The sequence below is a fragment of the Rhinolophus sinicus genome, linkage group LG09 (genome assembly GCF_036562045.2).
Source record: "Rhinolophus sinicus isolate RSC01 linkage group LG09, ASM3656204v1, whole genome shotgun sequence".
Classification (NCBI taxonomy): Eukaryota; Metazoa; Chordata; class Mammalia; order Chiroptera; family Rhinolophidae; genus Rhinolophus; species Rhinolophus sinicus.
In genome coordinates this window covers 83,824,867-83,848,910 of record NC_133758.1, presented here as the reverse complement: position 1 = coordinate 83,848,910, position 24,044 = coordinate 83,824,867, and the positions used below count along the sequence as shown (strand labels likewise).

The window sequence follows — 24,044 nt, the reverse complement described above, 5'->3', positions numbered from 1 at the left end:
GTCTTTTTGTGGAGGGAATACCAATAATTCCTTTTTTTCCTTCCAAGTTTATATATTTTCCGAGGTTTTTATAATGAGTTTGTAATTCTTTAATAATAGAAAACATTGTTTTTTAATCCTTAGTGACAAACTTAAATATTTTATACAAATGTTCTTAATGAGAATAAATGTCATGTTTTACTATTTTCTTATAAAATATGTTTCCATAGTTCTAGAACTTAAATTTTTATTTATGAAGCTGCGTAATATAAAATTTCTGGACGTATGCGTAAGACACTATTAACAGTTAATTACCTCTGGGAATAGGGACCTGCTCTCACGTTTTGTACTTTTTTGTGCTTTTACCATCTGAATTTATTCTAATCAATAAATACTGCTACTTTTTAAATTTTTTTCAGTTACAATTAATATCCAGTATTACATTAGTTTCAGGTGTACAGCATAATCATTAGACATTTATATAACCTGCAAAGTGATCCCCCGTCTAGTACCCACCTGGCACCATACATAGTTATTACATTATTATTAACTACATTCCCTAAGCCATTCTTTATGTCCCCATGACTATTTTGTAACTGTCAATTTGTACTTCTTAATCCTTTCTCCTTTTTCACCCCGCCCCCAAATCCTCCTCCCATCTGGCAACCATCAGTTTGTTCTCTGTATCTATGGTATTAGTCTGTTTGTATTTTGTTTGCTCATTTAATTTGGTTTTCAGATTCCACATATAAGTGAAATCATATGGTATTTGTTTTCCTCTGTCTGACTTATTTTACTTAGCATAATACCCTCTAGGTCCACCTATGTTGTCACAAATGGTAAGATTTCACTCTTTTTTTATGGCTGAGTAATATTCGATTGTATATATGTATTATATTTTCTTTATCCAGTCCGCTATTGACAGACATTTAGGTTGCTTTAATAGCTTGGCTATTGTAAATAAGGCTGCAGTGAACAAAGGAATGCATATATCTTTTTGACTTAGTGTTTGGGTTTCTTCAGATAAATACCCAGAAGTGGAATTACTGGGTCATATGTAGTCAATTTTTAATTTTCTGAGGAATTTCCATACTGTTTTCCATAGTAGCTGGACCAATTTGCAATCCCACCAACAGTGCATGCCAACAATTTTTTTTGTTGACTTATTGATGATAGCCATTCTGACGGGTGTAAAGTAATATTGCATTGTGATTTTAATTTGCATTTCTCTGATGATTAGTGACATGGAGCATCTTTTCATATGTCTGTCTGTTGGCCATCTAGCTGTATGTCCTCTTTAGAGAAATGTCTATTCAGGTCCTCTGCCCATTTTTAAATTGGATTGTTTGTTTTTTTGTTGTTGTGTGAGTTCTTTATAAATATTGGATATTAACCCCTTATCAGGTATATTATTGGTGAATATCTTCTCCCATTCAGTAGGTTGCCTTTTGTTTTGTTGATGGTTTCCTCTGCTGTGTAAAAACTTTTTTTAGTTTGATGTAGTCTCCTTTGTTTATTTTTTCTTGTTTCCCTTGGCCAAGAAGAGAGATCCAAAAAAAAACATTTCTAAGAGCAATACTGTTACATTTTTAATGATCATGGTATATGTTTCCAGTTATTGACTCATTTTAAAATAGTAAATTTATAGCTTATTTAATAATTTTCCTATTGGTAGACACTTAAGCCAATCCTGTTTTCATTCTTATAGAAAATACTACAGAGATATATTCTGATGTAGGTTTTTTCTTCTTTGAATCATTAATTAATTATACATACACATGCACACACACACACACACACATCAAGGTCATAAAAGTTCATTCTCTGCTTTTTGCCACTTTGAATTTTGGAATGACTGAATCAATTTATAATGCTATCATAAGACTGTAAGTATATTGGTTTCACGTATAGCATCACCATTGTTGCATGTTTGAAATGATTATAGCTTTTTAAATGCTATGACATGTGGATAACAGAGAGCTATCAACTATAGAACCTTTTTTGTGTTTGTGGATTGCAATAATAGTTTTACCTTTTATGTGAATCCAGAAAAGCATGTAAAAACTTTCAAAGTATTTCCCCCTATTTTTTATTTCTGAATAAATAGAATCAAGCTATAGAAGTAACCTGGGGTCACCAGCCTGCATTCTTGAGCTGGGTGGAAGGCAGGCATTTCAGCGATCAAGGTGAAAATGTGGCTGAAATTAACAGACAAATTGGTCAGAAACTTGGACTCTCAAATGGGGAACAGGTAAGCACAAAATGTGGTGACAATGACATTTTTCTAATATCACATAATATAGCAATGAAAATAAAATTTAGAAGTCAGATATTTTTTAAGGAGAGAGATGACACCTAACTTGTATGTTCCTATAAATTAGTCCGATGTATTCAAGTTGACTATATACACTGTTAAGTCATTATCTACCATATACTGTGATGTTAACTCATTATCTTATAGTCTACCAAGCTCTCTAGTTGACTTTATAATCTGCTTTCTATTTTACTCACTTTCCATGTTCCCTAATTTTGCTTTTGTGCAATTATTTTTGCTTTATAAATTATTACATTTTACTTTCTGTTATCGAACTTCATTTCATTTGTTTCTGACAAATTTTCTAACCTTCCAGGGTTATACTTGATTTTCAGAAAACTGTCCTACAAAAGAGGGATATTATTTTTCCATTTTAATCTTGCCTATGAATTTAATGTGTTTAGAGTATAAACCCCAAAGCTTAAGGACTCATGTCTATTTTATCATTTTATTATATTCACCAATTTATTCCTTTAAAAATATTTAAACTAGAGAAGTAATACATTAAAAGTAAAAAAAAAAAATTTCTGTTTCTTTAACTCCAGTCTCAGAATGAGTATGTATTGTATGTTGGGATCTCACTAGACCTTTAGGATTTAAAAAATGAGATCATAATATTTTCTGCAATTTTTTCCCGCAAACTAAATCAGAGATACTTTTCCATGTATTACAAATAATATGCATTGAACATCTCTCTATATGTATATGGAATGAAATAGTAAAAATTGAATTGGGGGGGCTGCACGTTTAAAAATTTGATAGATGGGGCTAATTTGCTTCCTATTACCAGTTTCCCACAACTGTACAAAAGATAGTCACATCTTTTTAACTTGTTTTCAACACAGACTAATTTTGTTCATGCATGTTTTTGATAAGAAATCCATAGGCCTCGCACTAGTCCTTTGCTTACCCTAAGTATTTGCTAGAATCTTAAAACTTTAGCACCAGAGTAACCTGAGAAATCACTAACTTTGGTGCCTTGCTCTACAAACCAAGGGAGATGGAATATTTTGCCCAGAATTGCATAACAAATTACAGTTCTGCTCTCTTTGAGTTTTTTGTTGTTGTTGTTTGTTTGTTTGTTTTTTGACAATGCTGGTCTATGTCTAATGAAAAAGAATTACATGACTAGAAATGGACATAAAACAGAGAGATCAATTTGGGAAAATATGGTGATAGGTAGAACAAGGGGAAAGTCATTTTAATCCTGAATTTATTCATATACTTCTGTTCGTTATTACTGATCCAGAACATCTTAAATCCAAAACCCAGTAATAGACACTTCCCTGTGGGAAACATCGCTTCCTATTCCTGATCAAGTCTCATCAGTGCTCTGAACACTCCTGCTTGTTTGTAATCACCATTTGCCTCACAGTGAACTTTTACCTGATTTTCTGCAGCTCCTCTGTATTGTAGCAATACCACTAAGGCACTGTTTCCCAAAGAATCATCCGTAGGAACAGATAGGAACAGGAAGTGGCCTGGCTCGCCCAGGACTCTAGGACTCTAGCTTCCTGGTGGACAGGAGCTGCTGTGTGCTTCCTCACAAACACCCCTTTCAAATAGGGAAACAGGAGTAGTAAAGGGAAATTAACTGAGGAGTCTGGTGAGGCACTCTAAGTAAATCTAAATACCATGGTACCTCGGTTTTCGAATGTCTCAGTTGACAAATATTTTGTTTTACAAACGTCATAAATTTTATGGATCTATGGTGTCATTAGATAGTAAAATTCATGCTAAATTGGCAGCTTTAGCGGTTGATTTTAAAGGTCTGGAATGGATTAATCCAGTTTGCATTACTTTTCTATGGGGAAACCGAGCCTTGGTTTTCAAACGTTTCAGAACTCGAACGGTCTTCCGGAATGGATTACATTCGAAAACCGAGGTACCACTGTAATTGGCTGTAGTCTCTATTTCAGTGTGTTTTTTAATTTTCTAGAAGCAGCATGGATTGACATAGTTCTAAAACTAACAGTTGTAAAACTTCAGTAAATAATAGTATTTGTATACTAGATGAAGCCATGACTTGATGATATTGTTGTTTCTCTTTGCATTTTTATTTATTATTTATTTATTTATTTTTATTTATTCATTCTTTTTTTAAGGAGGGCACAGCTCATACTGTCCCATGCAGAGATCGAACCAGCAACCTTGGTGTTATTAGCACCATGCTCTAATCAGCTGATCTAACCGGCCACCCCCATCTCGTTGCGTTTCTAAACTTACATTTCTTTTTTTAAAATGGTTACCTTTATTTTATTTTTTTAAAAACATGTGTTGTGCTAGGATGTATTTTCCTTTATTCTATAATTAATTGTGAAATAATTTTTCCTAAAATGCTGAGTATATCAAAGCCTAGCTAAGAATCAGTACTTAATAAATATTTGTCAAATGAAAGATTATACACAGACACACACACTTAATTACATACCTAAAGAGAGAACTTCTTATTTTCTAGAGATACAGAAAAGTTTTTTAAAAGCAATTTTACATTTTAAATTTTTTCTAGGTGTTTCTCAAGCCGTGTTCCCATGTGGTGTCTTGTGAACAAGTTGAGGTGGAACCCCTCTCAGCAGATGATTGGGAGATACTGGTAAAGAAAACAAAATGAGAACTATCCCAGTTTGACATTACACTGCTTCAAAATATCAGTGTCTTTAGATTTCTCTGTGCTCCGTTATACGTTCTGAATTGGTTTGAGTTATAAGAATGACTTGAGATTTTCTTACTAGACATGGAATGGACAAAATATGAAGTGAATTGATCTTTTTGTCATTGGTTCTAGGAGCTGCATGCTGCTTCCCTTGAACAGCATCTTCTAGATCAAATTCGAATTGTTTTTCCAAAAGCCATTTTTCCTGTTTGGGTTGATCAACAAACTTACATATTTATCCAAATTGGTAGGTGCTATCGTAATATTTGCCATCATACTCTACGCCATAACACTGAGTCTAAAACAGAGACAAACGTGCACTAATGCGCCTTATTTTCTACACAGTTACACTAATACCAGCTGCTACTTATGGAAGGCTAGAAACAGACACAAAACTCCTTATTCAGCCAAAGACACGCCAAGCCAAAGAGAATACTTTTTCAAAAGCAGGTGATACACGTGGAACATTTCATTATTATGAAAGAGAACAAGGATTGACAAAAGAACTGCAAACCAAGCAACTTCAGTCACATACTACAAGAGTCACTGGGTCTAATGAAACAGATTCAGAGGATACAATTGACCCACCATCAAGCTTATGGAGTATGATAGAAAGCATTTTTTCCTTTGGGTCTGAGAAGAAACAAGAGACATCTTGGGGTATAACTGAAATCAATGCATTCAAAAAGATCCAGTCAAAAGCTGTTCCTATAGACAATATTTTCAGAGTATGCAAATCTCAGCCTCCCAGTGTATGTAACTCATCAGCAACTTCTATGTTTCACAAATACAATGCCATTCATGTATTTCCATGGGACCAGGAATATTTTGATGTGGAGCCCAGCTTTACTGTGACCTATGGAAAGCTTGTTAAGCTCTTTTCTCCAAAGCAACAGCAGAGTAAAACAAAGCAGAATGTCCTGTCATCTGAAAAAGAGAAGCAGATGTCAGAACCAGTAGATCAAAAACAAATTAGCCTAGACCATAGTCAAGAAGAAGGTAAGTCCTGTGTACTGAAGGTCGTCTGGAACGGACTTGAGGAATTGAAGAATGCCATAAAATACGCCAAAAATGTAGAAGCTCTCCATCTTGGGAAAGTCTGGGTTAGTATAAATTTTATAATTAGGAAGGAAATAATTTTATGTTGTTTGAACTTCCCCAAATTATGAATTAGAATAATATATACAAATTGAAAACCATATTAATAAGAAATAGTATCCAAAGTCTCTGCAGGAACAGATTTCTGATTGCAGGGTAGAGTCCTTGTTTGGGTACAGATTGTGCATTTTCTGCCTACGTAAACTTGAACAGTATAATATTAGACAGGTACAGGCCTAGAGAGGTCAAAATCACTTGCCTGTGGTTACATAGCTAGTAAGTAGAACTAGGAGTAAAACTAGGCATGCTGACTCCAGAGTTCACGCTTAGCTTGGAGTGCCCTACGAATCCTTGTATCTTTAATACCTGCAGAAGATTTGTTTCCAAGTTCTTGAAAACACAAGAAAGACTTCTTGTGTGTTGGGGAAAATGCCCAATGTAGAGAGAGACCTGCAGTGTGAGGCGATCTTCCTGCTCCCTGTGACGGTACCTGACTGGAATGAGCCCAAAAGCTTACTCTGCTGGTATCAGCTCTTTAACCTATGTAATGGGGAGAGGAAGTAAGAGCGACTAATGTTTCACTGTCTCATCCTGGCCTCAAATATAAATGCTAATAATGTGAAATGAGTCACCAGTCCCACTTACTTGACCCTAATTTTGAACCACTTTGAAGCGAAACTTCATAGTGAGAAAGGGAAGAAATTGTTAAGACAGTGAAGAAAAATAGGAAGGGAAGGGGTTTTCCTTTGTAGATTTCTTTTACTTCCACAGTTTTCCCTATCACCTTTATGCAGGTGACTTAGAAAGTTTTCATCTCTTCAGCCTACAGCATTTCCTAAAGCTCCAGACCACTGCCTCACTATTTTCTGTTAGCTCTAAACTCAGTTTAGTAGATCCCACTGCGTCTTCAAAACCAAATTGTCTAACGCTGAACTTGCTATGACTTAACCTCCTTTTATTAATGGTTCTGCCGTTAGGTATGAATACTCTTTGGAATGGTGAGGACGGGGTGAAGAAGTGATGGTGGTCAAGTCTTGGGGACCACATAAGATAGCAGTGAGGAGTCTCACTTCCCACTCTAAAGGTTGGGAGCCATGGCCAGTGAGGAGTGGCAGTAGTTACCATCAGGTATTCAGACAGGTTTGACTTGATAGATCAAAATTGATCACATTCTGAAGAAGAGATTAAAAGAAAGAAAGGTAGGGGGGAAATTGAAATGTTTGTGATATAACAGTACCTAACTATCCATCTGTTTATGCTACGAATCATAGCTCCTACCATTTCACCTGAATTCATAGAAGTTAATTTGAATATGTGTGCTCTGGAATATTTTTTAATCAAGTTTTGAGCATATTTATATTTCTGTTCATTTTTAAATTTCAGATTCCAGATGACCTGAGAAAGAGACTAAATATAGAAATGCATGCAGTAGTCAGAATAACTCCAGTGGAAGTTCCCCCTAAAATTCCAAGGTCTCTAAAATTACAACCAAGAGAAAACTTAGTGAGTTCAAATTTGTATGTTATGTTACAATTGTTTTACATGTGTTGTAAAACTTCTAGTTGCTTTAGCTAAGTGATAAGAATGTTGTACTTCTTTTTGCTAGAAAGTCTTTTTTCCTTTTTCTTTATTGTGGTAAAATATATGCAACATAAAAATGCGATTTTAGCCATTTTTAGATGTATAATTCATTGGCATTATTACATTCATAATATTGTGCAACCATTACCATTATCTGTTTCCAAAACTTTCCCATCACCCCCACAGAAACTGTGTGTCCTTTAAATAATAACTCTTCATCCCTACCTCCCCTAGCTCCTGGTAACCTCTAATCTATAATCTATCTCTATAAATTTGCTTATTCTAAATATTTCATATAAGTGGAATCATACAATATTTGTTCTTTGTGTCTGGCTTATTTTACTTAACCTGTTTCCAAGGTTCATCCATGTTGTAGCATGTATCAGAACTTTATCTCTTTTTATGGCTGAATAATATTCCATTGTATGGATATATTACGTTTTGTTTATCCATTCATCTCTTGGTGGGCTTGGGTTGTTTATACCTCTTGGCTATTGTGAATAATGTGGCTATGAACGGTGGTATCCAAGTATCTGTATGAGTTCTTGCTTTCAATTCTTTTGGTATATATGAGGTTGGACAATTAAGTTCGCGAACTTGTTGCAACGAAGTTGCTAACCTTTTTTGATATCAGAGGGATTATTTATTATGAATTTGTACCAACTAGACAAACAGTTAACCAAGTTTACTATTTGGAAGTGCCGAAAAGGCTGTGTGAAAAAGTTAGACGACCTGAACTTTTCGCCAACAATCCATGGCTCTTGCATCACGACAATGTACCAGCTCACACAGCACTGTCTGTGAGGGAGATTTTAGCCAGTAAACAAATAACTGTATTGGAACACCCTCCCTACTCACCTGATCTGGCTCCCAGTAACTTCTTTCTTTACCCGAAGATAAAGGAAGAAATGAAAGGTAGACATTTTGATGACATTCAGGACATCAAGGGTAATACAGCAACAGCTCTGATCGCCATTCCAGAAAAAGAGTTCCAAAATTGCTTGGAAGGGTGGACTAGGCATTGGCATTGGTGCATAGCTTCCCAAGGGGAGTACTTCAAAGGTGACCGTAGTGATCTTCAGCAATGGGGTATGTAGCACTTTTTCTAGGATGAGTTTGCAAACTTAATTGTCCTACCTCATACCTAGGAGTAGAATTGCTGGATCATATGGTAAATTCTGTTTAACTTTTTGGGAAAAGAAACCAACAAGTCTTTAATAAATAATACACATATGATGTATACTGTGCCAATATAAATATGGATATTTTTGGCTTTAAAAATTAATATTTTTAAATTATACATCTATGTAATTTTTAAAAATTTCTCCCATGTTATTTCTGTATTAATATTACAGCCTAAAAGAGTGCTAGACTGTTTTACTTTCCTTCTCTGTTAATCCTTTAGAATTGGTATGGCCAGGAAATGAGGTGTTGAACTTAATTGTAAAATCTTTTTAATAGAGTATTATCATCTGTACAAGTTTAGGTTGCCAGTTCTCAGAGGATTATAATGCAGGAGATTATTGTATTATATGTTCAAAATATTCCTTCTGTGATAATTCAAATAGTACTTTTGGAACCTCAGAATCATGATGGTCATTAAGTCATGGAAGAACCAATTTAGCAAAACTTTCTAGTTGATGAAACCCCAGGTAAAATAGATTATATTATGTGACTGGAGAAGAGGAAAACAAAGAGAATGATGCCATTTCTGTAATATTATGTAACTGAGTATTTAATACATTGGCTGAACAGTACACAGTGATTTGTAGTTTTGTTTTAACTTTCTGGTTACTGACCTTAGTATTTTTCAAAAGTTACATCTCTTATGTATGAAAATAATTAGCCACTGGTCATGAGATTTTTTTTTTTTCCTCACTGATGGGATATTACTACAGAATTCCTTTTCTATCCTACGTTGCATATTTTAGTGGAATCTTTATGACCTTGGCAGGTCTCTCTGGGCTATGATTATGTCGCCTGGGACATAAAGATGTTTGATTCTAGAGGAACTGTCAATTGCTTTCTGATTCTAAAGTCTTGATTTTAAATAATTATCATTTTCAGTTTATTATTTTGTTTAGGTCTTTAATCTCATTGCCCAATAATGTCCAAAGAAGTAACTATTTCTGTGATTTTAAGAATGGGAAAGTGATGACTGTCCTTAGTTTAGACTGCTTTTGGTAGTGATCAAGTTCTGAACTGAGCTTAATCAGCAAATAAAAGCTTAACTCTGGATGAAGAGAGATAATAGATACCAGTTGAGAAATTACAGCGTAGAGGTTTAATTTTTCTGGACAGATATTAACCAACTTCCCCATAAGAATTTTTGTTTTTCCTGTTTTTAATTTCAAATAGGTTTTAAAAATTTAATAATTTTAATTTTGAAAACTTTAAAAATTAGCAATGTTTTTCTCAGAATTTCTTCATGCCTTTTTAACAATGTATTAACACTTTACTTGTTGAGTATATGAGCACTGTGGCCAGCTTAACAGAAAAAAAGAAGAGAAAGTAACTTGAATATATAGAGTTTTTCTGATGTATAAAGAAATTTGGAGGAGCTGTAGGTGGTTAAACCATGTCCTCAAGGATCTATGCTCCTTTGGTCTTTCTCTTCCGCCATACTTAGCCTATGACTTTCCTCCTATTAGAAGCAAGATATTTGCTGTACTAATTAGCCATCACATCTGCATTCATGCAGCAGAAGGAAAGGCACAAGGCAAACGCCTTCTCCTTATAAGGTTTCTCTACCTTTTAATCAGGAAGAGAAGGCTTTCCCAAGGATTGCTGATTGCACACCACTGTCCAAAATCCAGACACAGACACAGACACAGACACACACACACACACACACACACACACACCCCTCCAAGCTGGGAATCCAAGCTAGGAGTTTGCTTTCCCACCTCTACAGTAGAGGGAGACAAGGGAGAATGAGGTGGGAATGCTTATTCAGTGAGCGAAATTCAAATTATGGCATGTGTTATCACTGGACATAGTAAAAGAGAGCATTTAAAATTTTGCCACTTGTATAAATGTTCCTTCAGGTAAAACTGTGTTCATTGTACTGACTAGAGTGTCAAATCCAAAATCTGTGCCTATAGAATATGAACATTCTTCCTGCGTTTTTTTTGGGTAAAGTTTACATTTTATTAGCAAGATTATGAGGTGTTAAAATAAGGATATTAAAGTTAAGGTTAAGATCAGGATCAGGATAATTTATTATTGTGCTTTCATTTTCTCTGGCAGCCTAAAGACATCTGTGAAGAAGACATAAAAACTGTGTTCTCTTCATGGCTACAGCAATCTACTACGACCACATTTCCTTTGATAATATCAGAGAAAGAATATATTAAGCTGGGAATTAAAGATGGTGGGTAAATTTTATTTGTTATTTTGATATTTTTCCTATTGGAGAAGTCATAACATTTTTCATTGTTTTTCCAACTTGTGACACGTGTGAACAAGAAACATGTAAACAGATTTTACATACCGAAGAATGCCTTTATTTAAATTTAAATAAATTTGATATTTAAAATCTTAAATTGTTTCATCTCCGCTTCAGAACTAACTCTACATTTATTACTTTCTTTTCAGTAGGGTTGAAGGAGTTTTTTCTGAATATAGTTCATTCTTGGCAAAAAGAAAAAGAAGAAAATATTTTTCTGTTGAGTACCAATCTGCTACAGAAGATCACAATACAAGTAATTGCATACTATTGAATATTTAATGAAACAATATTTGTCACATGTGATTGATAATAAAGTATGAATTTACTTGTAAGACCTTGCATCCTAAAGTGTAGTAGAAACTCAAATGATAAGAGTAGGGAATAATTTGATTTAAAATATTTTATTCTATAATCTTTAACTTATGTAAACTAATTGTTGATTTATCAGAAATTTAAAATCAATGCCTCAGCACAAATCAATAATAGAACTGATAATATTAACTGGCAAATGGATCATAATTTAAAATTCTCCTGTATTAAAACAAAGGAAAACTGGGGTGGCCAGTTAGCTCAGTTGGTAAGAGCGTGGTGCTGATAACACCAAGGTTGCCGGTTAGATCCCTGCATGGGCCACTGTGAGCTGCGCCCTCCTTAGAAAAAAAAAAAACAAACAAAGAAAGGAAAACTTAGCTTTAGTAGTTTGATTTTTAAAATTCATATTATCTTCAACTTTGTAGTACAACCCATATTATTTTGGCAATTCTTAAATTCTCAACTATTCACAAATATATCACTTTTCTTCCACAAGTATTTTAAAAGTAGACTTTTTAGATTATTATGTTTTAGTTAGGATATTTACTCTTATCATTATAAAATAGAAGATACTCTAGCCATTTAGAATTTCAGTGGTTTGGAGGTAGACATTGTTTTTCTACTTTTGAAATATAATTGAAGCAGTACCATTCAGAGAAGATACAAGTGTAAGAATTGTGAAAAGAATAAATATGACACAAATGAAAATTGCAAATAAAAATAGATCTGTAAAATGCATCAAGGAGATGACATTCTTTATTGCTTATTGACCATAAATATTTGTGTTCCTTGGATGAAGAAATTATTATTATCAAAGCTATTTTAAGTAATGATCTTGCATGCACAGTATATCTTTTCTCTCTGGTGTAACAGAATCAGCAATTCAGTTTCCTGGGACCCAAGAAAAACAGTGAAAAATATTACTTTGAAATGTAAAACTGGTTTTTCCTTGCTACTATAGGTCCTTCTAGATCCTATGGTAAAAGAAGAAGACAGTGAGGAAATTGACTGTATTCTTCCTTTTTTAAAGCTGAACTGCTTGGGGTAAGAAGTTATGGCCAAATTAGCACGCTTACAGATATATTTGACATTATCTCTGGCAGGGTTTTTATGTGTAAATATTAAAGTAGATGTTAATGTCATTGAATAATCTAACTGACGCATTAGATATTTTTTCAAGGATTGTTTCTGTTTTCACACCTAGCTTAGTAACTTGCCTTGTCTCAGATAACTAAAAGTCTGAAGCTTATTAGAAATTTTACTCTGAGATTTCAGTTTTTTCAATTACAGTTGACATTCAATATTATATTAGTTTCAGGTGTACCGCGTAATGGTTAGACATTTAAATAACTTGTAAAGTGATCCCCCTGAAAAGTCTAGTACCCCGACACATTAAGTAGTTATTACAATATTATTTGACTATATTCTGTAAGCTGTACTTTATGTTCCTGTGACTATTTTGTAACTACCAATTTATACTTCTTAAACCCCTTCATTTTTTTTTTTTAATTTTATTTTATTAAATTTATTGGGGTGACAATTGTTAGTAAAATTACATAGATTTCAGGTGTACAATTCTGTATTACATCATCTATAAATCCCATTGTGTGTTCATCACCCAGAGTCAGTTCTCCTTCCATCACCATATATTCGATCCCCCTTACCCTCATCTCCCACCCCCCACCTCCCCCTTCACTTTTTTCACCCAGCTACCCAACTCCTCCTCCCATCTGGCAACCATCAGTTTGTTTTCTGTATCTATAAATCTGTTTCTGTTTTGTTTTCTTTGTTTTTTAGATTTCACATGTAAGTGAAATCATATGGTATTTGTCTTTCTCTGTCTGACTTATTTCACTTACCATAATACCCTCTAGGCCAACATGTGTTGCCACAAATGGTAAGATTTCATTCTTTTTTATGGCCAAGTAATATTCCATTGTATATGTGTACCAGTCTTCTTTATCCATTCATCTTTTGATTGGAACATTTAATCAATTTACATTTAAACTAATTGTTGATAGGTATGCAGTTATTGCCATTTTATTAATTGTTTTCTGATTGTTTTTGTAATTCTCTGTTCCTTATTCTCTTGCTCTCTTCTCTCATATGTTGATGTCTTTCTGTAGTGTTTGGATTTGTTTCTCTTTATTTCTTGTAAAGATCTTGGAGATTTTTGGTTTCTGGTTACCATGTGCTTGATGTATACCAAGCTATGTTTATAACGTCTATTTTAAGTTGATGGTTGCTTAAGTTTGAACACATTCAAAATCACTACCATTTTTACTCACCCCGTCCATGTTTATGTTTTTGTCATTATTTTTTACTTCTTTTGTGTGTGTTTGTGTATATCCCTTAATTTACTGTTGTAATCACACATGATCTTCCTATTTTTGCCTTCTAAACTTTGTATCAGCTTTAGTGTTGTTTGATGCTCTGTTTTCATTATGTGTTTGCCTTTGTCAGTGAGAATTTTTCTCTTTGCAATACTTTCTTTTATTTTTGATTTTTTTTTTTCTTCTTAAAGAAGTCTCTTAACATTTCTTGTAATACTGGTTTGGTGTTAATGAACTACTTTAGCTTTTTCTTGTCTGGGAAGTTCTTTATCTCTCCTTCCATTCTATATAATAGCCTTGCTGTGTAGAGTAGTGTTGGTTTTAGGTCCTTTCTTTTCATCATTTTGAATATTTTGTCCCAGTCCCTCCTGGCTGTGAAGTTTCTGTTGAGAAATCAGCTGACAGTCTTATCACAGCTTTCTTGTAGGTAACTAACAGCTTTTCTTTTGCTGCATTTAAGATTCGTTGTCTTTAACCTTTGGCATTTTAATTATGATGTGTCTTGTTGTGGGCCTCTTTGGGATTAGCTTGTTCAGGACTCTCTGTACTTCCTGGGCTTGTATGTCTATATTTCCTTCACCAGGTTAGAGAAGTTTTCAATCTTGAGCTTTCTCTCCTTCTGGTACCTCTATGATGTGAATGTTAGTACACTTAATGTTGTCCCAGAGGCCCCTTAAACTATCCTAATATTTTTTGGATTTATTTATTTATTTTTGGTTGTTCCAATTGGGTGTCTTCTGCTACCTTATCTTTTAATCTTCTAAATCACTGATTTGATCCTCTGCTTCATCTAATCTGCTGTTGATTTTATCTAATGTATTCCTCATTTCAGTGATTGTATTCTTCATTTCTGACTGGTTCTTTTTTATGTTTTCTATCTCCTTTTTTGTTTCCTATCTCTTTGTTGAAGTTCTCCCTCAGATCACGGAGCATCCTTATAACCAGTGTTTTGAATTCTGCGTCTGGTAGATTGCTTGGCTCCATTTTGTTTAGTTCTTTTTCTGGAGCTTTGTTCTGTTCTCTCATTTGGGACATGTTTCTTTGTCTCCATATTTTGGCTGCCTCCATGTGTTTGTTTCTGTGTATTAGGCAAGCCTGGTATGCTTCTGGTCTTAGTAGAGTGGCTTATGTAATAGGTGTGCTGTGGGTCCCAGTTGCTCAGCCTCCCTATTCACCTGAGCTGGGTGTCCCTTGTGGGATGTGTGTGCTCTCTGTTGTAGTTGAGCCTTGATTGCTATTGGCACATAAGTGGGTAGGATTGGCTCTCGGGTTGACTGTGAGGCCTGACAATGACTACACTGGACAAGCTGTTGTGTAGGGGTTGACCCTACAGAGTGGTACTCACATTAGTGGGGCTCTGGTGCCTGCTGAATCCACCTTTTGAGTGTGTCGTTTGTGTTGCTAATTGGATGGTGCTCTGGTGTGGTCTGAAGCCAGCCACCAAGTGTGTTAGTTCTAGAGCCTCTTGAGAGGGAATCCAGTGCTGGCCAAGGTTAGCTGTTGCTTTTTTCTGGCACAGGGCAACCTGGTAGGAGTTACAAAATGATCTATTGTTGGTTGCTGCCTGTGCTGCGCTTGGAGGCACCTGGGAGTGGTTGTGCTGTGAACCGAGGCTGGCTGCTGCTAATAGCAGGCTTTGGCTACTTAGCAAGAGGTACAGGGCACACTGAGACCAGCCTGCTACTCGTTTGGGGTTTATGAACCTTTGGGAGATTTTAGGAAAGTCCATATTATGGGTCCAGACCAGGTGCTTGTATGTATTAGCTCTGAGAGAGGTTCAGGCCAGGCTTGAGAATTAGATGGAATGGAGTTTCAGAGAATCACCAGGGTGGGGTGAGAGTGGCGTTAGCCAGGTTAATGTAGACTCAGATTTGGTGCCCACCTGTGCCTGCAGGCTCTGTGGGGGGAGGGCTCTACAGAGGAACATTGGTGCCTTCTGGCACTTTAGTCTCCAAGAGAGCTGCCCCCCAGCCCTTGCCTTAAAGCCAGACAATTCAATTTCTCCCTATTTGTCCCTGGCACTTTTTGAGCTGCTGTCCTTTTGCTGGGGCTTAGGTCGAGTGAGTCTGTTCAGGCCCTTTAAAAAGCTGCCTGGGTCTACAGCAGCCTTCTGTATCACCCAGACAGGTTCCCCCTCTGATTTTCACGATCAGAATTTGTGGTGAATTCTCTTCTCAGCACTGGAACCCTGGGCTGAAGAGCCCAATGTAGGGCTGGGAGCCCTCTTTCCTCAGGGTGGGTCTCTGCAGCTGAGATATCCCTCCCAATTCTTAACTGCCCCACGTGAGTGTGGGACCAGCCCATTTCGCATCTCCACCCCTCCTACCAGTCTCGATGTGGCTTCTTCTTTATAGCCTTAGTTATAGAACTTCTGTTCATCTAGTCTTCAGGTGATTCTCAAGGATGGTTGTTTTATAATTATAATTTTAATGTGGTTGTGGGAGGAGGTGAGTACAGTGTTTACCTACTGTGCTATCTTGATTGGAAGTCTCCTTTGAGATTTGGTTTATGAGAAGAAAGCAACTAGGTATGACCTAGATCATACCTAGAATCATAACAATAATTCTTAGAGCTAATAAATTTATTTTAAAAGTTTATTCTATAAATGTTAGTTGAATGTTTAAAAATATTTCAAATTAAGTTATTCTTTCAGTATTAACTGGGATTACTAGTTATTAATAATAATTAATAATTGGAATTATTTGTGTTTTCCTCAACTTTTTAGACAAATCTGAAAAGAACCTCTTATTTCTTATACAACATGATATCCCATAAAACCATTACCTCTCAGAATTCTTCACAGAGGCTTTTAGTAGATGTAGTAGTAGTGACTTGATTTCCTGTAATAGTATAGTCTATAAATGTTTCAGTAAAAAGTTTAAACTATAAAGTAACAATGTTTAAATACAGCATAATATTCATGTCTAAAGTAAAATCTCTTCAGTTCAGATTCTAATTTTAGGAATTTATGATATTTATCAGAAATTAAATGGCAGTCAGTCAGGAATTAGGCTGAAGTTCATATTTGTATAATCTACAGATTGAAACTGGATTTCAAAGGCGATGTTTAAGAGGAAATAAATCTTCAATTATCTTAACACTTCAAAAGCACCCATTTATGATTGTGTTGATTGCCAAAGCAGGAATCTTTATGAGGAGTAGTGTTTGTATATGTTAAGACAAATTCCTTAAGGAGTCCTGTTAGGACAAAACTTTCAGTTATTGCTCATGTTTGAAAGTTAAAAACTGTGACTCAGATTTGTCATTAATTCAATATACTTTCAAGTAAAGGAGAATTTTTAAGATTTTACTCTTTTAAAAATAATTAACTAGCTTAGGAAGGAAAGTTTCACAATTTTTTATGGTTAGATTTTATTCTTCAGTGTTTTATTATGCAACTGTTTACATATTTTGCAGAGGAGTGAATTCCTTAGGGGTATCTTCCATGGAGCACATCACTCACAGCCTCCTGGGACGCCCTTTGTCTCGGCAGCTGATGTCCCTTGTGGCAGGACTTAGGAATGGAGCCCTTTTACTCACAGGAGGAAAGGTATGTGATTAAAATGTGCTAATTTCACTAATAAGTTTTAATTTCTCTTTTTTGGGGTTTGATCATCTGTTACATAGGATTATTAATATGAGATATGGAAAGCATTCGTTCCTTCAGTACTATTTTTGAGTGTCTGCTATTAGATATTGGGAAGTGGTGATGAGTAAAGTGATGCTCTTCCTGCCCTTTTTCTGTATCAATTGATAAGACTGTGATTTTTCTTTTTTAGGGTGTTAATAGGGTTATTGATTTTCAAATGTTGAACCAACCTTGCATATCTGTAGTAAATCCCACTTGATTATGATGTATTTTTTTATTTTTTTTACACATTGCTAAATTCTGTTCGCCAGTATTTTGTCGAGGATTTTTGCATCTAATTTCATGAAAGATATTAACCTATGGTTTTCTTTTTCCGTACTGTCTTTGTTTAGTTTTGCTATCAGGATAATAAAGAGTTGAGAGGTGTTCCCCACTGTTCTGTTTTCTGGAAGAGATTATATAAAATTGGTGTTCATTCTTCTTTAAATGTTTGGTTAAAACTCCAGTGGAACCATCTGGGCCTGGAGATTTCTTTATTGTTAGTTTTTAAACTATAAATTCAGTTTCCTTAATTGTCTGTTTTATCTTGGCAGACATTTGGTAGTTATCAAGGAATTGTTCCATTTCTTCTAAGTTGTCAAATTTATGAGCATAAAATTATTTGTAGTATTCTCTTATTATCCTTTTAACGATTGTGGAATCTGTTGTGATGTCCTGTTTCCTAGATAATGGTTATTGTGTCCACTCTCTCTTTAAGCTTTGTCAATTTTGCCTGAGGTTCCCTGCCCTTTTAAAGTTCTATTCTCTACAACACAGTATCGATGCCAGGGATATAATGTGGTCTTTGTGATTCTTTGTGCTTTTTTGCGATTCAAAATTGTAAGGCTTTGTCATTGCTGTTCACTTCTAACTCCAATATAACTTTTCTTTTCCTGTTACTAGCCTAGCTGCTTTCTTTTGATTCTTATTTAAGACATAGCAACTACTCCAATATAAGTTTCCACCTTAGGAAGAGCAAATTGAATCCAATGTAAGCAGAAAAGAAATAATAAAAATTAAAGCAGAAATCAATGAATCGAAAACAGGAAATCAATAGAGAAAATCAGTGAAAACAAAAGCTGATTATCTGAAAAGATCAATAAAGTTGATAAGCCTCTAACCAAGCTAAGAAAAAAGAGAGATGATAGAACATACAGCACGGTGATTATAGTTAACAATGCTGTATTATATACCTGAAAGTTGCTAAGAGAATAGATCTTAGATCTATTACCACAAAAAAGAAATGGTAATTAGGTGATAGAGGTGTTAATTAACCCTATTGTGGTAATCATTTTGCAATATATAAGGGTATCAGATCATCATGTTTTATACTTTAAACTTATCCAAAGTTGTAAGACAATTATATCTCAATAGAGCTGGAAAGAGAAAAGAGAAAAAAGAATTTTGAATTCATCATTAGAACAAGGAAAAGCCATGATAAAATTTGAATGATTTTATTTTCATATATTTTTAATTTTTAAGTTGAAATGGAGGACACAAATAACAAAGTGCACAAATTGTAAACCCAGTGGATTATCACAGAGTAAACTCCCTGTGTAACAGCCCAATAAAAATTGGAACAAACCGAAAAAAAGAGAACACAAATTACTAATATCTGAAATAAAAAAGGGAAGGGACATCACTACAGATCCCATGGAAATTAAAAGGATAATAAAGTAGTAATAGTAATGAACAACTCTATGTCCACAAATTGGATAACACAGATGAATAGACCAATTCCTTAAAAGACACAAGATGCCAAAATTCACACAAGATGAAATACACAATATAAAAAGGCCTGTATCTAAAAAAATTGAATCAATAGTTAATAATCTTCCAAAACAGAAAGCACCAGGCCCAGATGGGTTCACTGGTTAATTCTACCAAGCACTTAAAAAATTATACCAATTCTGTACAATCTCTTTCAGAGGATAGGAGCAGAGATAATACTTCCTCACTCATTCTGTAATGCCAGCATTACCCTAATACCAAAACCAGACAGACATTACAGTAAAAGAGAACTATAGACCAATATCTCTCATGAACATAGATGCAAAAATGCTCTATAAAATATTAGCACATCAAATCAACCAATATATGAAAAGAATAATACACCACAATCAAATGGGATTTATCCCAGATACACAAGGCTGGTAAAATACAGCAACAGCTCTGTGTGGTTTCTAGATTACCTATGTCAAATTTCAAAATGCATCATCATGGTAGAATATTTATTTTGAAAAAGGAATATCCTACTGACTCAGAAGCCAGACTTTGTCAGTCTCACCTAGGGGTAGCATGGTTAATAGGAAGAGCAAGCAGACCTGGATTTGAGTCCCACATTTGTCATGTACTTACTGGCTGTGACCTCAGGTCATTTTTTAGTTTATTTGCCTTTTTAGGATAACCTCACTTAAGGGAAAAAATATACATGAAAGAACTCTGTAAACTGAAAAGTGCTATACAACTAATGAATTTCTTTAAGTAAGGAGAAAAGGTCCTCTGACTAGGCAAAATGATTCTAACAGGTGGAGCGTATACCCCAGCACCTCTAATTTCTTTATTCTTTAGAGCCCATTGACTTTAAATATAAATGAAATTCAGTAAACTATAATGATGGTAGTATTTGTTGATGCCTGCTAAATTTCTGTCTTTGCACAACAAGCTTGGATGTTTTTCCAGTCCACAAAATATTAGAACTGATGCAGGGCTGTTAAAGCTAGACAAAACAACAATGATAAGAAATAATAGTAGATTGAAGGAGGAAACATTAAAAGATCTATAGAAACCTACCAGTGTTCAACCTTTCTAGGGACACTATAACAATGTTTAGCAAAATTTTAGATATGTAAAAAAAAAACAAACAAACAAAAAAAAAAACACCTTTTGCTGCAGTGAATTCCACAGATTTATTCTGAAGGTATAATCTGACAAGTAAATATATATATATATATATATATATATATGTGTGTGTATATATATATATATACATATATGTGTGTGTATATATATATATACATATATGTATGTGTATGTATATATATATGTGTATATATATACAGAGAGAGAGAGAGAGAGAGAGAGAGAGATTTATTTTAGCTTTACTTATAATAGGTAAAAATTAGAAGCAGCATAAATATATACTTAGGAAGTGGCTTTTCAAACATTACGGTCCAATACATCCCCACAGTGGCTTTGTACTAGGGAGCAGGTGCAGCTGTATATTTGTTGATAAAGAGGACAGTGATTTATTGTAAACCTGCATGATACTGTAATGCTATCTTTATAAATTTACATAAAATATGTGTGGAGTGCCTGGAAAGATGACACATCGCAATAATTGACAGTGGTTACTTCTGTGCAAGGGGATCATTACAGAAGGTTTTTCACCTTTCTCTACTCATAAGTATTTGTAATTATTTTGTATTTTTTCATATTATTGTATAATCAGGAAAAAATTAAGCTTTTATTTGAAAAGAGAAAGTGCACACTGAGTCTGGAGTCACTTAATACAAAAGTAAACAGTTCTATCCATCTTAAAAGTCTCTGAGGGCTGCACTGTACATTAATTGATGGTCACAGTTATACTGTAAATCACCAAGAAACTGAATTAAAATTACAGTTAATTTAAGATAATGGGGAAGCGAGTAATATTTTTTCATTAAATATAATTGAAATTAAATAGGGGTAAGTTTCATGTATCTAGAATAACTATTTAATGTTCATATTATTTCTTTCTAGTAACAAATAATGAAGCATTACCTGTTTTTAAAGGTAAAAGATTTAAGTATCAGTGATTGTTTTAACTAACAAACTAGATGTTTATTTTCCATTGTAATTGGCACTAATATGAACATAGGACACCCTCAGCTCCTAGCAGCTTAAAAGAAAAGCCCTACTTTAGTAACCCCTGCATATCTCACACAGCTAGATTGGTGGATACTTTTTTTCTCTCTTTTTTTCAACTTTCTTAAAGCAGTTTATTATTTTTAGTATTGCTGTTACCAGACAGTGGGCTCTTCCCAGCGTAGTGTTCAGGTTCCTGGCATCTCAAGCAAAGAATTGAACGAGACACAGAAATAAAGTGGTGAAAGAGTAGTTTATTAGAAGAGATAGTACACTCCAACAAAATAGGAGCGGACCCGAGCAACAGAGAATGGCTCAAGGGCCATTATTAGAAGAGAAAGTACACTCCAAAGAATTTGGAGCCTGCCCTGAGCAAAAGCAAGGCTCAAAGGGCCTAGACTGGGGAGGATTTGGAGTTTTTATCCTTTTTTTCTCTAGAATGGGCTGTTCCTTTCTTCTGGGTATGTGACCGCTTGATTGACGCCTGTGATTGGCAAGAGGCTATTATCTCATCTTGTTAGACTGCGCATGTTACTTCCCAGAGTTCAGTCTGTTATAGTGATATTAATGAACTTCCCAGGCGTATGTATTATATTATAATGATGGTATAGTGAGTCCCAGGTGAAATGAAAGTCATTGTGGCTTTTACTGCACAGGTGTGAGTGGCCAGTTTAGTCTAGTTGGGTATTTGTACCCATTTGTTTCTCATAGGGGTAGATAATTACAATGAAAAGGGGAAGCTTTGGGCAGAGAGGGGAGGTCTTTTGGCAGCCGCATTCTGTGGATTATGCAGGAATGCAGAGACCCAATGTCTATCTCTAACTGCCTGCCTTGTTTTCCCTTTGAGAGACATGAACCCCATAAAATCTCTATGGGAAGTTGAGGGACAGACGGTCTTTCTTCTGTATCTGCTTCCTGCTGGATGGGGGTGTAGAGCTGTCCCTACCTATTGGGTGATTCATGGAACTCTCGCCCTATCTGATCTCAGATGAGAGGAAGGGGGTCTCGAGATCCGCCTGGAAGACCGCGCTGGCTTCTTTGATTGTGACTGGCAACCTTGCTGGGGCATCCTCCGCATCCCCAAGACCCCTGAATGAGGAAAAGTAGATTTTAATTGATCCATTCAACCAATCATTCAAGTGTTGTTAATTTCACAAGAGTTGGGCCCAGAACGGGTAGGAGAGGACACTAGACTTCAGTGATTACAATCAACAAATATGAATCACAAGTTTTAGGGTAATTATCTAAAGCAGGGGTAGGAGATTCCTATGATTCAGGTTAAAAACAATCTATTATTTATGATTAAGAAACTAATGGAGTTAAAACACTGAAGAAAGAAAACTTAGAATTTCTGTAGTGAGCAGCCCTTTCGTTTGGCCCATATCATTACCACAAATTGATGTTGGCGTTGGAGTGGGAAATGCCCCTTTTTATGGTGTTTACATTCCTGAGATTGTGTTGTCATCTGTTAACCTTCCCTGTGGTTATATCCCGTTTATTCTGCAGTGGTCTCTTACAGCTTCCTGAATCCAGATTTTCACTCCTTCCTATAAGTTTGTTTTATGTTAAATGCCCTCACCATAATGTGATCCTAGAGTTCCAGGGATGTTGGGGTTCCCCCCTGGCTTTATTGAGCTATAATTGACATATAGAATTATATAGTATATAATATCATTTATATATATTTGATTGATCAGGCTGAGTCTTTGTAGTTGCCACAGTGACAAGCTATTTCTGTGATTGAATATATTGAGTTCTTATGAATTAATGAAGCTATTTCTGTGACTGAATATATTGAGAGTTCTTATGAATTAATTGTTTTCTAGGGGAGTGGAAAATCAACTTTAGCCAAGGCAATATGTAAAGAAGCATTTGACATGTTGGATGCCCATGTGGAGATAGTTGACTGTAAAGCTTTAAGAGGTATGAACTGGTAACACTCTACATAAATCCTATTTTTGGGAGAAAGACAAACATTATTTAATGCTGCTAATCTAATACATACAAATAGCTAATTTGAAATGCCTTAGAAATTTTAAATCTTTGGCTTTCTAATGTTTTTAACAAAAAATTTTAAATTCTCCATATTTATTGGAGGCGTTTTCTTTTTTCCTAGCCAAAACTCTTTTTAGACTATATTCCTGGAAATGCCACTCTGCGAATTTAGTATTTGAATATACTCTCATGGCTATAAATGATCTCTGAATTGCTATGGGAAACTGGTAGAATGGTTGCCTTAAAGCAGGGAAAGTGGGTGTCTGTGGACAGCAGAAAGGAGAATTACAATTTACCATATACACTTTTGTGCTTTTAAAAGTCTTTAACATTTACATTTTTATCTATTCAGTTAAAAGATTGGAAAGATTTTACTTTTAGTAGTTAACTTTTTTTCCCTTGGCTGTCACTACCATATATTCCTAATTAGTCATTATACTCTCAGTATTTTTAATCTAGTACATAATAAGAAATGAAGAAATAGCCTCCAAAAATCCATTACTTCATTATTATACTATAAATGTGGTTTTAGAGACATTGCCCATCTCTCATAGTCCTGCTTGAAGCCTCGTGAAAATTTTGTTTTAGAACGAAGTAACAGCAACTCTTTACATTGGCTTATGATTGGTATGTTTTCTATACATTGAAAATTAGAACTTTGTAATTCACCAGGAAGTTTAAAGCCAAATTTATGATTCAAAGATAGCAATTCTAATATCTCTAGGCATTTTGTTGTAAGCCACTTGAAATTCTTTATGGAAAGAGGCTAGCTATAAATAAATACATATAGAAATTATGGTAGCATATTCCTTTTTTTCAATTTTATAAAATTCAGTATTTTACTGAGTTCTTTG

At 34.8% G+C, this 24,044-nt stretch overlaps 1 protein-coding gene across 4 annotated transcripts in view; it reads left to right on the top strand.

Moving 5' to 3' along the window:
* Positions 1-24,044, top strand: part of PEX1 (peroxisomal biogenesis factor 1) — a 61,158-nt gene that overhangs the window by 4,885 nt on the left and 32,229 nt on the right. For 3 of the 4 annotated variants that reach the window (XM_019716803.2, XM_019716785.2, XM_019716796.2), the window contains exons 2-11: positions 2,087-2,230; positions 4,803-4,886; positions 5,079-5,193; positions 5,292-6,049; positions 7,428-7,547; positions 10,875-10,998; positions 11,223-11,329; positions 12,350-12,432; positions 17,139-17,271; positions 23,022-23,118. In XM_019716803.2, the coding sequence (XP_019572362.2) occupies positions 2,087-2,230; positions 4,803-4,886; positions 5,079-5,193; positions 5,292-6,049; positions 7,428-7,547; positions 10,875-10,998; positions 11,223-11,329; positions 12,350-12,432; positions 17,139-17,271; positions 23,022-23,118 (1,765 nt within the window). The remainder of the gene's footprint in view (positions 1-2,086; positions 2,231-4,802; positions 4,887-5,078; positions 5,194-5,291; positions 6,050-7,427; positions 7,548-10,874; positions 10,999-11,222; positions 11,330-12,349; positions 12,433-17,138; positions 17,272-23,021; positions 23,119-24,044) is intronic. The other variant, XM_019716789.2, reaches the window with a different exon arrangement.